This window comes from Tinamus guttatus, unplaced genomic scaffold (genome assembly GCF_059628265.1).
Source record: "Tinamus guttatus ecotype Peru unplaced genomic scaffold, ASM5962826v1 Tinamus_guttatus_pri_ptg000139l, whole genome shotgun sequence".
Taxonomy (NCBI): Eukaryota; Metazoa; Chordata; class Aves; order Tinamiformes; family Tinamidae; genus Tinamus; species Tinamus guttatus.
In genome coordinates this window covers 348,414-363,325 of record NW_028288673.1, presented here as the reverse complement: position 1 = coordinate 363,325, position 14,912 = coordinate 348,414, and the positions used below count along the sequence as shown (strand labels likewise).

The 14,912-nt window shown below is 54.6% G+C and overlaps 2 protein-coding genes across 2 annotated transcripts; one reads left to right on the top strand and one right to left on the bottom strand.

Moving 5' to 3' along the window:
- Window positions 1–202: 202 nt before the first annotated feature.
- On the top strand, window positions 203–6,224 carry LOC104571042 (butyrophilin subfamily 1 member A1-like; the record flags this gene model as incomplete). Its single annotated transcript, XM_088521920.1, is given in 11 exon segments — window positions 203–283; window positions 285–311; window positions 1,189–1,244; window positions 1,341–1,354; window positions 1,393–1,740; window positions 2,102–2,386; window positions 2,823–2,924; window positions 3,370–3,426; window positions 3,802–3,828; window positions 5,042–5,068; window positions 5,377–6,224. Coding segments are annotated over 11 exon segments (1,872 nt in total), but the record flags the coding sequence as incomplete, so codon positions are not given.
- Window positions 6,225–8,633: 2,409 nt separating this feature from the next.
- LOC104579510 (butyrophilin subfamily 1 member A1-like) lies at window positions 8,634–13,852 on the bottom strand. The gene is given in 11 exon segments (XM_088521919.1): window positions 8,634–9,325; window positions 9,626–9,652; window positions 9,954–9,974; window positions 10,622–10,648; window positions 10,862–10,888; window positions 11,277–11,333; window positions 11,779–11,880; window positions 12,510–12,703; window positions 12,705–12,786; window positions 13,216–13,563; window positions 13,747–13,852. Coding segments are annotated over 11 exon segments (1,683 nt in total).
- Window positions 13,853–14,912: the final 1,060 nt, after the last annotated feature.

Genomic DNA, 14,912 nt, shown 5'->3' with positions numbered 1-14,912 from the left:
AAACTTCAAAGAATCCTTTTTCTTTTCCTTGGCAAAGGTTTCCTGGAATTTCCAATCTGGCCAGGGCCTGGAGGGGCTCGGATCCCTGTCCTGCCACCTCCTTCCCTCTTTCTCCTGGACATGGACTTGCCTGAGGGGACGAAGGCAACTACCTGTTTGCACTGCTGCTGGGTGGGGCAGGCAATTGCAGTGAACGCTGACACGGATCAGAGTCCAGATCCTTCAATGCACTGAAGCAAGGCTGACTTTTTCAACTTACAACTCAAAAAACCTCCAGTCTCTTTATCATCCTTCTCCAACAGTTGAGGTTTGTGGCCTGGGAGGGAACCTCTTTTCTTTCCAGGTACCTCTCTTCCTCTCGGATCTCAACAACAATGAAACAGCAGTGGCTGGATGCTCTGGGTCTGGGTTGACCAGAGTAGCTGGGAATATTTAGTTAGAAGAGCGGGTTAAGGGTGACCGTATCACTCTCTACCACTACCTGACAGGAGATTGTAGTGAGGCAGGGGTCAATCCCTTCTCCAGAATAACTACTGATAGGACAAGACAAAATGGCCTCAAGTTGCACCAGGGAGGTTCAGATTAGATATTAGGAAAAAAATCTGCATGGAAAGAGTGGTGAAGCATTGGAACAGGCTGCCCAGGGAAGTGGTGTAGTCATCATCCTTGGCAGTGTTGAAGAAACGTGTAGATAAGCACTTAGGGACATAGATTAGCAGGGTGGTGGTGATGGGTTTACAGTTGGAATCAATGATCTTGAAGGTATTTTCCAGCCATACTGATTCTATGATTCTATGACTGGGCCAACAACACTATTACTCTAAGACCACACAGAGCAAAGGCCAAGAAAGTGAAGCCGTCACAGTTAACCCCAAAATGCTTTTCCCATGCTCAGAACTAATGAGGGGAGATGTCTCTGTCCTCCTGTTCTTCCAAGAGCTGTGATTAAGCACTGACAGAAGCCCTCAGCTCAGCCCCACGTTGCCTCTTGCAGTCAGGAGATGTTTCCTAGCTGCTGCATCTCTAATGTGTCTGGGAGGGTGTTTACTGCCCATCCAGAGAAGCAGAATGGTGCAGGTGTTGGGATCTCACCCCTCTTTGTAAGATGTTGTCATCTTATTTTGGCTGAGTGCCTCAACCCTGTTGTATGTCCCCAGAGCATCTCCCATCCCTTCTTTCTCTCTGCAGGTCCCTGCCTTAATGATGATGCATCGATGGCTTTGGATGGTTCTCTTCTCAGCCATGTACTCCAGCTGCAGTAAGGCCCTTCAAATGATTCTTGCTTAGATACCTTGTGTAACGAGGGTGCATGGTCTTCCAGGGGTGCCAGGTTGTTTCAGTTCACCCGAGTCGGGTTTCTGTCTCGCTCATTAATCCTGTTGTTTTTTCCAGGTGGAGTCTCCCTCTCCAGTTCCCAGGAACCAGTTGTGGGGGTGCTTGGACAGGACATCATCTTGCCCTGCCAACTCTCACCTCCTGTCCGCCTACAAAACATGGTGCTGCTCTGGAGGAAATTTGAAACTGAAAATATAATTATTCGCAGCTACACGGACAGAGAAAACGAGGAGCTGCCAGGGATCGGCTATAAGGACCGGACGGAGTTGTTCCCCCATGAGTTCATCAGGGGAAACCTGTCCCTGAAGCTGAAGAGCTTGAGAATGAAGGAAGCTGGACAATATCAGTGCTTTGTGCAAAGTGCAGAAGGAAACCACGAGGCCTACGTGGAGCTCCAGATACAAGGTGAGATGCTCTTGTGGGCACTCCAGGCTCTTCCTGAGCTGCACGCGTTGCCTACATAAGCCCAGGAATATAGGCTATGGATAGGGGATTCAGGCCTCCATAGGAATGAATGAGTTGCATGACTCAGAGTTATCAGTGAACCCCAGAAGGGTTGCAAGACTCAATATATGATTAAGTGTAAAGGAAAAAGATGGTCTGGACTGGGGGAGGCAACTGGCCAGGAGGGGAAACTCCATCACCAATCCTGCTCCATTGCCTAGAGGATACTCCAGCAATGACCAAGGAAGGAGAGAAACTACGAGGTAGGGGTGTCCTCTATCCAGCCACTGCATTATCTGAATCTGCTTGCCTTTTCCTGCAGCTACTGCACCTGTGAAGATTTCTGTGATGGGGCCTGAGGGGTCAGGGCTAGGGCTGTCCTGCAAATCCATGGGGTGGTTCCCCAAGCCGAAGGTCCACTGGGCCACACAGGATGGGCGATCTCTGGAAATGAAACCAGTGACCACAATCACACAAAATGAGCAGCAGCTCTACACCCTTGAGAGCCGCATCACAGTCCCTGCAGGAAAGGATGTTGGTGAGATACGGTGCACTGTGCAAAACACCCTGACGGGCATGGAGCGGATTTCGGCCATTGAGCTTGAAGGTGAGTCCCAACATGAAGAAACACAGCCAAGGTCAAGGAAGTAATAAACCTCAGCTCCTGCAGAGAAGGGAATGCGGGGACATCAAAAAGCGGCTTCTTGAGGGTTCTTCCCTGATTGACACGGTCTCCAAAGGGCTCTGATATCAGCATGCTCACTTTCTCTCATTGTGCATATCCAAATCCTCTTACTGTGGGGTCTAACTTGAGGAAATGTTTCAAAAAGAATAGTTTTTGGAAAGCTGGAAATTGAAGACAACATTTTCCCCTGTTCTCCTTTGAAAAAACAAAGTGCTGCAGCAGGCAGGATGCCACATGCCAGCAGGATGTGATGGGCGATATGGGGAGTCAGGGCTGCTGGTTACTGGAAGCTGGAGGGTTTTGGGGAGGGTATTGCTGCAACCTGAATGATTTCCACATTTTCTCTCGGCACTACCAGGAGATGTCTTCCCTCGTACATCGCCCTGGCTACCTGCCTTCTGGGTGCTGTTTGTGTTGGTCCTCCTGGCCCTTGCAGCTGCAGCGTTTTTTGTTCACCAAGGTAAGGGGAAGGAAGGGTGCTGGGCTGCTCTTTGGCCCCAAGATCATGGGGAGCTGCAGGGGCAGGTGCAGCCCTGGCCCAGGTTGCAGGGCTTGGGCCATGAGAACCCAGGCTGACTAGTGGTGGAGGGAGTGGGGACACCACATGCGAGCAAGGCAGTGCCCACATTGGAGGCCTCTGGGTGTCTGCTTGGCACCATCTGCCACACCAGGGGTGAGGGGAGCCTGTCCCAGTATGGCCAGCCCTGAAATGTCTCCAGAGCTTGTCCCCATACCCTATTCCTTGCAACACGACACACCCGGTGCCCATCAAGAGCCCAGTGTGGGGGTGTCCACTCAGGAGATCTCAGCATCCTGCCTTCTGGATGCAGGGAGGAGTCCTGCCGGACTGATCTGCTACTGCAGGCTTTGTCCCATCTGACAAACATCTCTTACTCCTCTTGCAGCCAAAGGGAAGGTGGACAGGAGGAAAGCGGATCAGGAGAAGGCTCTTCTGGACAAGGGTAGGTGTCCTGTGCAACCTGCCATGCCTTGTGCCCCTTTGTGCTCCACATGGGGCCAGCAGTGCCATGAGGGGAACCAGTCTGCACCTGGCCATGTCCTTCTCTGCTGAATGGGTGCCCATGCTGGGGGGTGGCAAGGCTGTTGAGGGTCTTGTGAGTACATGAGCACCATGGGCAGCGTCTCGTATTGAGGCCACGTGGGGATGTTCTGAATCATACCTGCAGATCCTGGGGATTAGCCCAAGATACTGGGGGCACCTCTCGCACCATGTGAGACAGGCTGTGGGGGGCCTGCACAGCCCTGGCATGCAGGACACGTGGCACCTGTCCCAGGGGCTCTGCTCTACAACCAATGTCTCTTTCTTCCTCTTGCAGATCAACTGATGAGGAACATAGAATCAGGTACTGGGAGTGTCCCTGGGTGCTGGTGGGTCTGCTCCTACTGGGGGAGCAATGCCACCAAACTGCTTGGGGATACCCCTCTCTGGGATTAGGATGGGGCAGTGCCCTGCTCACATCCCTAGAGAAACCCCTCAGTGTCTGATGTGCTTCCCCATCATGGGGACAGCCCTGCCTTAAGGCAGTGTCCCTCATACCTGTCCTCTTCCCTTCCAGAGATCAGCGATCTCCGTAGTTGGAAAGGTGAGATCTGCAGAGAAAAGAGGGGCTTTCAAAATGTGTGGGGAGGGATTTCACTTAACCCCCATCAAGGTTGAGCACCTCCTGCAGCATCCCAGGCATTGAGGCTGACCAGGGATCACTCCTGGGGAGGAGGTTCATGCACAACACCACACACAGCCGCAGGCACTTCCCCAGGCTGCCCATGTGGCCCCACCATCTGCCCCATGGCACATCACCCAGAGCAATGCCCAACAGAGAGAGCGAGGCATGGACTGGTGCTTCCTGACCCAGACTCCTGGTGCAGGATGAGTTGTCCTCACTTGGGAGAACCCCTTCAGTATTGCCACAGGAGGTCTCAGCAGCTTGGGACAGAGTTGGAGGGTCCTGAACAGCTTCTGGTTGTGCACAGTGTCCTCATGGTGGAAAGCCATCCTAGACCAAGGCCAAGGACAATTCTGGGGGAACTCCAGGTAGTGGATCACAGAGTGCATGGGGGTCTGTTGGTTCCAAGTCCCTTATCAGCTTTTGCCATAGCTCTTGTCTGGCTGGGACAAGGAGCTCAGGTGGGGATGTGCCCAGAGGGCTCCAAGAGACAGTGAATGGCAAGGTGGGCAGTACCTGTAGGGATTCTGGGAGGAATGACACTTGCTAAAGACCTTCCTTTTGTTTCAGTGAGAATCATGGACGAGATGGGTAAGAACCAATGCTTTGTGGCCTACTCCTTGGGATCTCCTGCATCCACTCATGCACCCCCAATCCCAACACTGTCTCCCACCCCTTTCCCAACCCCTTGGCCGGTCTTGGGGATTGTCTGTCACCCAGGAGGTGACCAGGATCCCACAGACCCAGGGAAGGGCCTGGACATGGTAGCGTAGGGCAATTCCCATCATCTTCTGCTACCCAAAAGCCATCCCAGAGCTTCCTGAGCTGGGGACCTGCGCATCATCATCCTCACTATCTCTCTACTAACCATGGCCACCCCTTGCCTTCACAGACTTCCGACGGGCACGAAGTTACCAGGGTGAGTGTTGGGGCTGGTGGGAGCTGTGGGGGCTGCAGTCCCTGTGGAGGGGGGTGGATGGAGGGTGCCCATGGCGTCAAATCTGGATCAGCCCAGTACCTTGCACCCATTGCACCCATCTCCCTGTGCTCCGAGCTTGTGGGGATGCTTGGCTGGGATCAGCACGGCAAAGGATGGTGGGTGGCACAAGGCCATTCCTCCGTTGCCTGGGTCACATGGGCAGGACGAGACCGGGAGCTGCTCTTTTGCTGGGGCTCGTGGAACTCAGCATGTCCCATGAGTGACATGCTCTCCTGCTCTCTCCACAGTGGACATTGCCCTGGACCCAAGCCACAAGCACCCTGAACTCATCGTGTCGGAGAACGGCCGATGCCTCCAGTGCTCTCCCTCCTCTCAGGGGTCAGCCCCCTGCATCGCTGTGGGGCACCGGGGCTTTGCATCGCAGCAAGCTTACTGGGAGGTGGAGGTGGGCGATGGGGAGGGCTGGGAGCTGGGGGTGCTGAGTGAGAGCACCAGGGCACAGGTAAAACAAGGGGAATTAGAGGAACCACCCAAGGAGGGCATCTGGGCCATGGGGAGAGTGGATGGACGGTACCACCCCGCCGAGGCTGACACACGACTGCAAGGGCAGGAGAAGGCAGTCGTCATTGGGGTGTTTCTGGAGGGAGAATTGGGGAAACTCGTGTTTTATAACGTTGCCACTATGGCCTTGATTGTGGAGATCCCTGTGCCTGAGTCGCAGATGCTCTACCCTTTCCTCAGTCTCAGTCCTGGCAGTGGGGGAGTTGGCAGGGATCCCCTTCGCATCTGCCCCCCCAGCGACTGGGATTTCCCACAGATATTAGTGCAGAAGCGATCTACCAATGATGCCATGAGCAAGAGCAAAACAGGGCACCCGGGTGGCGGCTCCAGCCAGGAAGTGCTGGCAAACAATTCGCGACCATCCTCAGCAAGCCAAAACCCCATTGCATCTGGCTCCAATGATAGAGGGAGGCAGGAATCCTGCCAGACAGATCCAGAACCATCCCCAAGCCCTGGGGAGCATCGGCAACCCTCTGATGAGGACAAAGCTGGAATAACAGCAGAAATCACTGAGGAGGGAGGATCCTCTCACACATCTGGGCACACAGAGACCGAGAAGAAAGCCCAGACATGACCTCAGTTGCATTGCTCCTGCAACCAAGACAGCATGGACAACCCTGCACAGCCAGGCCTGGCTGCTGGGGAGGCCACGTTGCTTTGGGACAAGGAACACCCTCCCCATATAGGGAGATGAATGCAGGTAGAGGGGAAGTGGGAAGACAGGACTGCTGGTGAGGGGATGTGCAGTGTCCAGGGCCCAATCTGGGCTGCTCCACACCCTCTGCAAGCCCTGGAGGATGGAAGTTCATTCCACTGGCAATTTCCAAATACAACGATTCTTTCTGCACCTTCCTATGCCTATTGTGTCTCACTGAATCTCTCCACACTGCTTCTATCTACCGTTTGCCTGCCTGTTCCCCCAAGGCATCCGTGCATGAGGCTGCATGTGCCTGTGTCCACAGCACTCCTGTGCACTACAAGCACCATGAGCAGAGCCCTTTCCACCAGACCTAATTCACTGGGTGCTGCAAACACATGTTGGAGCATGCCACCATCCCGGGTTGGGGGTTGAGGTGTCCTGCAGACCTGCAGGTCTCCCAGGATCATCTTGTAGCCATGTGGGGAGGAACACCTCCATCATGAGCTCATGAGGAAAAGGTGACCCCATCATCCCATGTGAAATCCAAGCCTGCCCCTGCATGTCCCCAGGGTTCTCCCCTCATCTCAGGACCTTGCAGTGGAGCAGGGCCTGATGGGAGCACCTACCTGCACTGGGACACACCCTGATAGCCCTTTCCAAGACAACCCTTTGTGTTAGGTGTTCTCCAACCTCCGTTGCACACATATCCCAAATACCTCACTACCATTCCACTCACAACTCGAGTGGATGGAGCAAGTGGCAAAGAAGTCCAGAGAAACTGAGGACTCAACTGGGAACAACTGGTTGGCCGAACTGTGTAACCAATTGGGATTCTTCATGACCAAATTATTACAAAGCAGTTATTTAATAACTATAATCTGCATTATATGTACAAAAATGAAACACATTATGCACTCTTAACTAAAGCTGTTGGAAACATAGTATCTACCCTTAGAATTAATTTAACTATAGTGACATCCCTCATACCAACAGCCTAAGTGCAGATGTCCCTCACTTGACTATACTTTGTTTTAAATCATGGAGGGAAGAGGTGACTACACCACTCCATGGTTTCCGGTTGAATTGTGACTGTGGTCATGGGGTGAACAGTGTGGTAGGTGCACTCCAAATCCCTCTCCCTCTTCACTGAATTTTGGCAAAAGAGTTAATTAGTGCAAGGAGTTCTGAGGAACTCATCAGTCACATCTTGGGGGACACACCGATCGCTTGGGTAGAAGATGTGACCACGGGGGCTTTTGAGTCTTAGAGCCAAGTTCTCCTTGGATGCAACTAATTAGCCACAAGCAGTGGCTAATTCTCATAGTGATATCCACACTTGCTAAAAATCATCTAATGGGAAGCAGCTTCTGCATGTCAACCCCCTTAGTAATAAAGCATTGACCAAGCTGAAGATTATGTCTGGATCCAGCCCCCAGGCTTCTCTCAGGAGGCGTTGAGAAAGCAAAAGCATGCTTTTACGGTTGGACTTGGTGATCTTGAAAGTATTTTCCAACCATAATGATCCTTTGATTCTTTGTTTTTTTCTGAACCTTGTGACACGATGGGAAGGTCTCCATCCATCAGGGAATTCTGTTAAGTAACCCTTTAATAATAAGCTTTTGCCCAGGACGGACTAAGGTCGTTCTGAACTGAACCCCTTGACTCAACGGGAGGGCTGTCTAATCACCCATTCCCTTGCTTCAATCAGCAGAGGTGATAGGGTAACAGCTCACACCTCAACCTCCTCTGTCCAGGCCTCACGTTTTGCTGTCTCATGGTGCTTGTAGTGCACAGGGGTGCTGTGGACACAGACACATGCAGCCTCATGCACGGATGCCTTGGGGGAACAGGCAGGCAAATGGTAGACAGAAGCAGTGGGGAGAGATTCAGTGAGACACAACAGCCATAGGAAGGTGCAGAAAGGATTGTTGTATTTGGAAATTGCCAGTGGAATGAACTTCCATCCTCCAGGGCCTGCAGAGGGTGTGGAGCAGCCCAGATTGGGCCCTGGACTCTGCACATCCCCTCACCAGCAGTCCTGTCTTCCCACTTCCCCTCTACCTGCATTCATCTCCCTATATGGGGAGGGTGTCCCTTGTTCCAAAGCAACGTGGCCTCCCCAGCAGCCAGGCCTGGCTGTGCCGGGTTGCCAAGCTGTCTTGGTTGAAGGAGCAATGCAACTGAGGTCATCTAAGGGCTTTCCTCTCGGTCTCTGGGTGCCCGGTTGTGTGAGAGGATCCTCCCTCTTCAGTGATTTCTGCTGTTGTTCCAGCTCCAATCTGCATTGGAAGGATGCAGATGCTCCCCAGGGCTTTGGGATTGGTGTACATGTGTCTGACAGGGCTACTGCCTCTCTCTGTCATTGGAGCAGGAGGTGACGGGGATTTGGCTTGCTGAGGATGTTCCCAAATTGTCTGCCAGCAATTCCTGGCTGGAGCGGCCACCTGGGTGCCCTGTTTTGCTCTTGCTCATGGCATCATTGCTAGATCGCTTCTGCACTAATAGCTGTGGGAAATCCCAGTCGCTGGGGGGGCAGATGCGAAGGGGATCCCTGCCAACTCCCCCACTGCCAGGACTGAGACTGAGGAAAGGGTAGAGCATCTGCGACTCAGGCACAGGAATCTCCACAATCAAGGCCAAAGTGGCAACGTTATAAAACACGAGTTTCCCCAATTCTCCCTCCAGAAACACCCCGATGACGACTGCCTTCTCCTGCCCTTGCAGCCGTGTGTCAGCCTCGGCGGGGTGGTACCGTCCATCCACTCTCCCCATGGCCCAGATGCCCTCCTTGGGTGGTTCCTCTACCTCCCCTTGTTTTACCTGTGCCCTGGTGCTCTCACTCAGCACACCCAGCTTCCAGCCCTCCCCATCGCCCACCTCCACCTCCCAGTAAGCTCGCTGCGATGCAAAGCCCCAGTGCCCCACAGCGATGCAGGGGGCTGACCCCTGAGAGGAGGGAGAGCACTGGAGGCATCGGCCGTTCTCCGACACGACGAGTTCAGGGTGCTTGTGGCTTGGGTCCAGGGCAATGTCCACTGTGGAGAGAACAGGAGAGCATGTCACCCATGGGACATGCTGAGTTCCACGAGCCCCAGTAGAAAGAGCAGCTCCCGATCTCGTCCTGCTCATGTGACCCAGGCAACGGAGGAATGGCCTTGTGCCACCCACCATCCTTTGCCATGCTGATCCCAGCCAAGCATCCCCACAAGCTCGGAGCACAGGGAGATGGGTGCAAGGTACTGGGCTGATCCAGACTTGACACCATGGGCACCCTCCACCCACCCCACTCCACAGGGACTGCAGCCCCCACAGCTGCCACCAGCCCCAACACTCACCCTGGTAACTCCGTGCCCGTCGGAATTCTGTGAAGGAAAGCGGTGGCCACGGTTAGTAGAGGCATAGTGCGGATGATGATGCGCAGGTCCCCAGCCCAGGAAGCTCTGGGAACGCTTTGGAGTAGCAGAAGATGATGGGAATTGCCCTACACTACCATGTCCAGGCCCTTCCCTGGGTCTGTGGGATCCCAGTCACCTCCTGGGTGACAGACAATCCCCAAGACTGGCCAAGGCATTAGGCAAGGGGTGGGAGACAGTGTTGGGATTGGGGGTGCATGAGTGGATGCAGGAGTCCCCACGGAGTAGGCCACAAAGCATTGGTTCTTACCCATCTCGTCCATGATTCTCACTGAAACAAAAGGAAGGTCTTTAGCAAGTGTCATTCCTTCAAGGATCCCTACAGGTACTGCCCACTCTGCCACTCACTGTCTCTTGGAGCCCTCTGGGCACATCCCCACCCGAGCTCCTTGTCCCAGCCAGACAAGAGCTATGGCAAAAGCTGATAAGGGACTTGGAACCAACAGACCCCCATGCACTCTGTGACCCACAGCCTGGAGTTCCCCCAGAATCATCCTTGGCCTTGTTCTAGGATGGCTTTCCACCATGGGGACACTGTGCCCAACCAGAAGCTGTCCAGAGCCCTCCAACCCTGTCCCAAGCTGCTGAGACCTCCTGTGGTAATAGTGGGGGACTCTCCCAAGTGAGGACAACTCATCCTACACCAGGAGTCTGGGAAGAAAGTGCCAGTCCATGCCTCGATCTCTCTGTTGGGCATTGCTCTGGGTGATGTGCCATGGGGCAGATGGTGCGGCCACATGGGCAGCCTGGGGAAATGCCTGGGGCTCTGTGTGGTGTTGTGCATGAACCTCCTCCCCGAGTGATCCCTGGTCAGCCCCAATGCCTGGGATGCTGCAGGAGGTGCTCAACCTTGATGGGGGTTAAGTGAAATCCCTCCCCACATGTTTTGACAGCCCCTCTTTTCTCTGCAGATCTCACCTTTCCAACTACGGAGATCGTAGATCTCTGGAAGAGAAGAGGAGAGGTATGAGGGACACTGCCTTAAGCCAGGGCTGTTCCCATGATGGGCAAGCACATCAGACACTGAGGGGTTTCTCTGGGGATGTGAGCAGGGCACTGCCCCATCCTAATCCCAGAGAGGGGTATCCCCAAGCAGTTTGGTGGCATTGCTCCCCCAGTAGGAGCAGACCCACCAGCACCCAGGGACATTCCCAGTACCTGATTCTATGTTCCTCATTAGCTGATCTGCAAGAGGAAGAAAGAGATATTTGTAGCGCAGAGCCCCTGGGACAGTTGCCCGTCTCCTCCATACCAGGGCTGTGCAGGCCCCCAACAGCCTGTCCCACATGGTGCCAGAGCTGCCGTCAGTGTCTTGGGCTAATCCCAAGGGTCTGCAGAGCCCAGTGTTGCAGGTATGACTCAGAACATCCCCACAGTGGCCTCAATACGAGACGCTGCCCATGGTGCTCATGTACTCACGAGACCCTCACCAGCCTTGCCACCCCCAAGCATGGGCACCCATTCAGCAGTGAAGGACATGGCCAGGTGCAGACTGGTATCCCCTCATGGCACTGCGGGCCCCATGTGGAGCACAAAGGGGCACAAGGCATGGCAGGTTGCACAGGACACCTACCCTTGTCCAGAAGAGCCTTCTCCTGATCCATTTTCCTCCTGTCCACCTTCCCTTTGGCTGCAAGAGGAGTAAGAGATGTTTGTCAGATGGGACAAAGACTGCAGTAGCAGATCAGTCCGGCAGGACTCCTCCCTGCATCCAGAAGGCAGAATGCTGAGATCTCCTGAGCGGACACCCCCACACTGGGCTCTTGGTGGGCACCTGGTGTGTCGTGTTGCAAGGGACAGGGTATGGGGACCAGCTCTGGAGACATTTCAGGGCTGGCCATACTGGGACAGGCTCCCCTCAGCCCTGGTGTGGCAGATGGTGCCAAGCAGACACTCACAGGCCTCCAACCTGGGCACTGCCTTGCTCGCATGTGGTGTCCCCACTCCCTCCACCACTAGTCAGCCTGGGTTCTCATGGCCCAAGCCCTGCAACCTGGGCCAGGGCTGCACCTGCCCCTGCAGCTCCCCATGATCTTGGGGCCAAAGAGCAGCCCAGCACCCTTCCTTCCCCTTACCTCGGTGAACAAAAAACGCTGCAGCTGCAAGGACCAGGAGGACTAACACAAACAGCACCCAGAAGGCAGGCAGCCAGGGCGATGTATGTTGGAAGACATCTCCTGGTATTGCCAAGAGAAAATGTGGAAATCATTCCGACTGCAGCAATACCCTCCCCAAAACCCTCCAGCTCCCAGTAACCAGCAGCCCCGGCTCTCCAAGTCACCCATCACATCCAGCTGGCATGTGGCATCCTGCATGCTGCAACTTGCAAAGGAGAACTGGGGAAAATACTGTCTTTTGAAAATCTTCCACAAAAGTACTTTTTTTTTTTGCAATATTTCCTCCAAGCTACATCCTGCACTTGGGGGATTTGGACATGCACAGTGATAGGGAGCATGGTGATAATACTGCCTTGTGGAGATCGTGTTAATCAGTGAGTCGGAAAAGTAGCAGTGGTGTTTTGAAGAGAGGCCATGCAAAAGGAGACTCCTTGAGGTTGGTGCTAACAAGGGCTCATCACAGCTGCTTGCAGGTGGCAGGGAAAGGCCTCTGCCCATGTGCACCTTTGTCTAAGCATGTCCTGCATGACTTTGTTGTGTGTCTGCAGGAGAAATGTCTGTCCACTGCTCTTCCCCCCCCACCTCAAGAAGTCACTTTTTGTTGTCCCTGCACCCCCTTGTCTGCAGGAGCTGGACTTTTCCACTGCTTTGCCCTTCCTACAGCTGTGTTTCTGCAATTAGACACCCACCTCCAAGCTTCACAGCTGAGTGCTGCTCGGCACCCGTCAGGCTACTTCGCACAACACACCGTATTTTGTCAGTGTCCCTTCCTCCAGGTACAGTGATGTGGCTCTCCACGGTATAGAGATGCTGCTGATCCTGTGTGATGGTGGTCACTGGCTCCACTGCCAGGGCCTGCTCGTCCTGCGTGACCCAACGGACTGGGAAACCATCCAATGGATTTGCAGGACACCTCCAGTCCTGACCCCTTGGGCCTCACGACATGTAGGTAAACCGGGGCTACAGCTGCAGGAACAAGGAAATGTTCTGTTGCTCCATAGCGTTAGCAGCCCTGTCCCACACTCAGGACACCCAGAGTCCTCATCCTTGATCAATGAGCATCTTCACCCCAGCAGCTGCACTAGAGGACAAAGGTCCAGGCATGAGACAAACACTCCCTCCAGATCCCTGTCTGGCAGACCATGAAATGGTGCACAACTGGTCCCAGTGCTGTGCACATCCTGCCCTTGCCAGCATGGGCTCTGCCCTGCTTCCTAAGGAAGGGGTTGATGAGCATCTGGAGAGAATGCAGGAGGTGTCCTGCGAGCATGCAGCTTCAATGAGCCTGCCGCAGGGATACAGCTTCCAGCTCAGCCTGCCACCCATGCACCAGCCTCTGAAGCAAGGACACATGGTATCAGAGGAGACCTTGCACCTCTGCAGCCCTCACCTCACCTTCTACTTGGAGCACAGTGGTGGCTTCTAGGTTGCTTTGCTGGCTTCCCACAAAGCACTGGTAGCTGCCTGCATCCTCTGGGCGAAGGCTCTTCAGCTTCAAGGAGACGTTCCCATGGCTGAACTCTTGGGGGAAGAGCTCGGTCCGGCCCTCATAGCCTTTTCCTGGCATATCCTGAGCTCTATCTGCCCTGTGCTGGTAAACGTTGACAGTCTGGAGGCCATATTTCCTCCAGCGTACCTCCAGGCTGGGCAGGGGGGCCGGTGGGGAGAGCTGGCAGGGTATCACCACGTCCTGGCCCAACTGCCCCACCACAGGCAGCTGGAAGGTGGATAGGGAGATCTCCGCTGCAACAAAAGACCGCAAGAGACCATGGCATGGTGGGAAGGTGGAGAGGGGTCCAGACCTTGCCAGGACACGACAGGCAGCAGCGGGGGGCCCACATGCACAGCCCATGCCCTGTGCCTGGAGGCAAGGGGGAGAGGGAGAAGGGCCCAGGAAGAACAGAGTGGGGAAATGCATGGGATTACCAGTGCTGGGATGTGGTGCCAGGAGGAACAGTCCCAGGCTGAGCATGCAGAGTATCCGCTGTATCGCCAGGTCATTGCTCGGGGGAGCCGCTGGGTCGGAGCACATGCTGAGGCCAATGAGACTGTGGCATTCAGGCGGTGAGGGGATGTCTGCTTGGAAGAAGGTTCAGTTTCCTTTGTGCCTGCGGGGAAACTCCAAATAGTGCCTGCTCTAGCACTCCCTTACAGGGAGGAGAGCCTAAAGCACCTGCAGACACTCAGCAGGAACCCAGGCTCTTCCCAGTGGGAGCCAGGACCCTCCTGCCTGCCCTGATCTGCTGGGCTCTTCACCCAATCAGCTATGGGCTTGTCTTGGACTCTGATCTATCACAGATCAGAAAATAGTCCTTGCTGGCGCTTCCTTGTGAGCCCCAGGATCCAAGGGCAAAGGGAGCAAATTAGAGCCAAGCCTATCAGCTGGGTCCAGGGGAAAGCAGAACCCAAAAGAGGGGCTTCATCTGTCTGTGCTTTTCTTGAGCTGAGAATGGCTCATGCTGCCCTCTAAGCCTGACACATTTGCTAGGCTGGCAAATTCCCACTGTTGTCTACCCCAAAAAAGCCTTGCAAGGAGTTTTCCCCCTTGCAGCCTCACAGAGCAGTGAGGGCCCTCCAGAAATAGGGAGAGGGATGGGTGCAAGCACCCAGTGTAAGCATCTATGCACCTTGCAGTGCCAGAGTCAGCAGCCAGCACTAGGATTAATGCACCTCACACTGTAAAAACCAGCATCCAGTGTGCAGAGAGATGCACTCCACAGTATAAGAACACAGGGAACATATCATCCCCACATGGTACCAGAGCCAACACCAGCATGGGAGGTCAATGCCCGCCATTGGGTAGGAATCAGCATGCAGCACAGGGACCTATGCACCCTGCAGTGCAAAAACCACCTGCCAACATGAGGGCTGAAGCACCCAGGTGCAGACCCAAAGTGTCCCTTTGCCAGGCTGGCGCTGAGGACCTCACCCTGATCCTCTCCAGCACTGGCCCTGGCCTGGTCCAGGGACCGACGATGCTGCGGGCAAGCAGGAGAAAGATCACATGTGGGAAGGAAAGCGAGAAGGGGGTCGTGAAGCAGAGACTTTGCCTGCACTGTGGCCCTGCACTCAGCACAGCAGCAGGGAGGAAA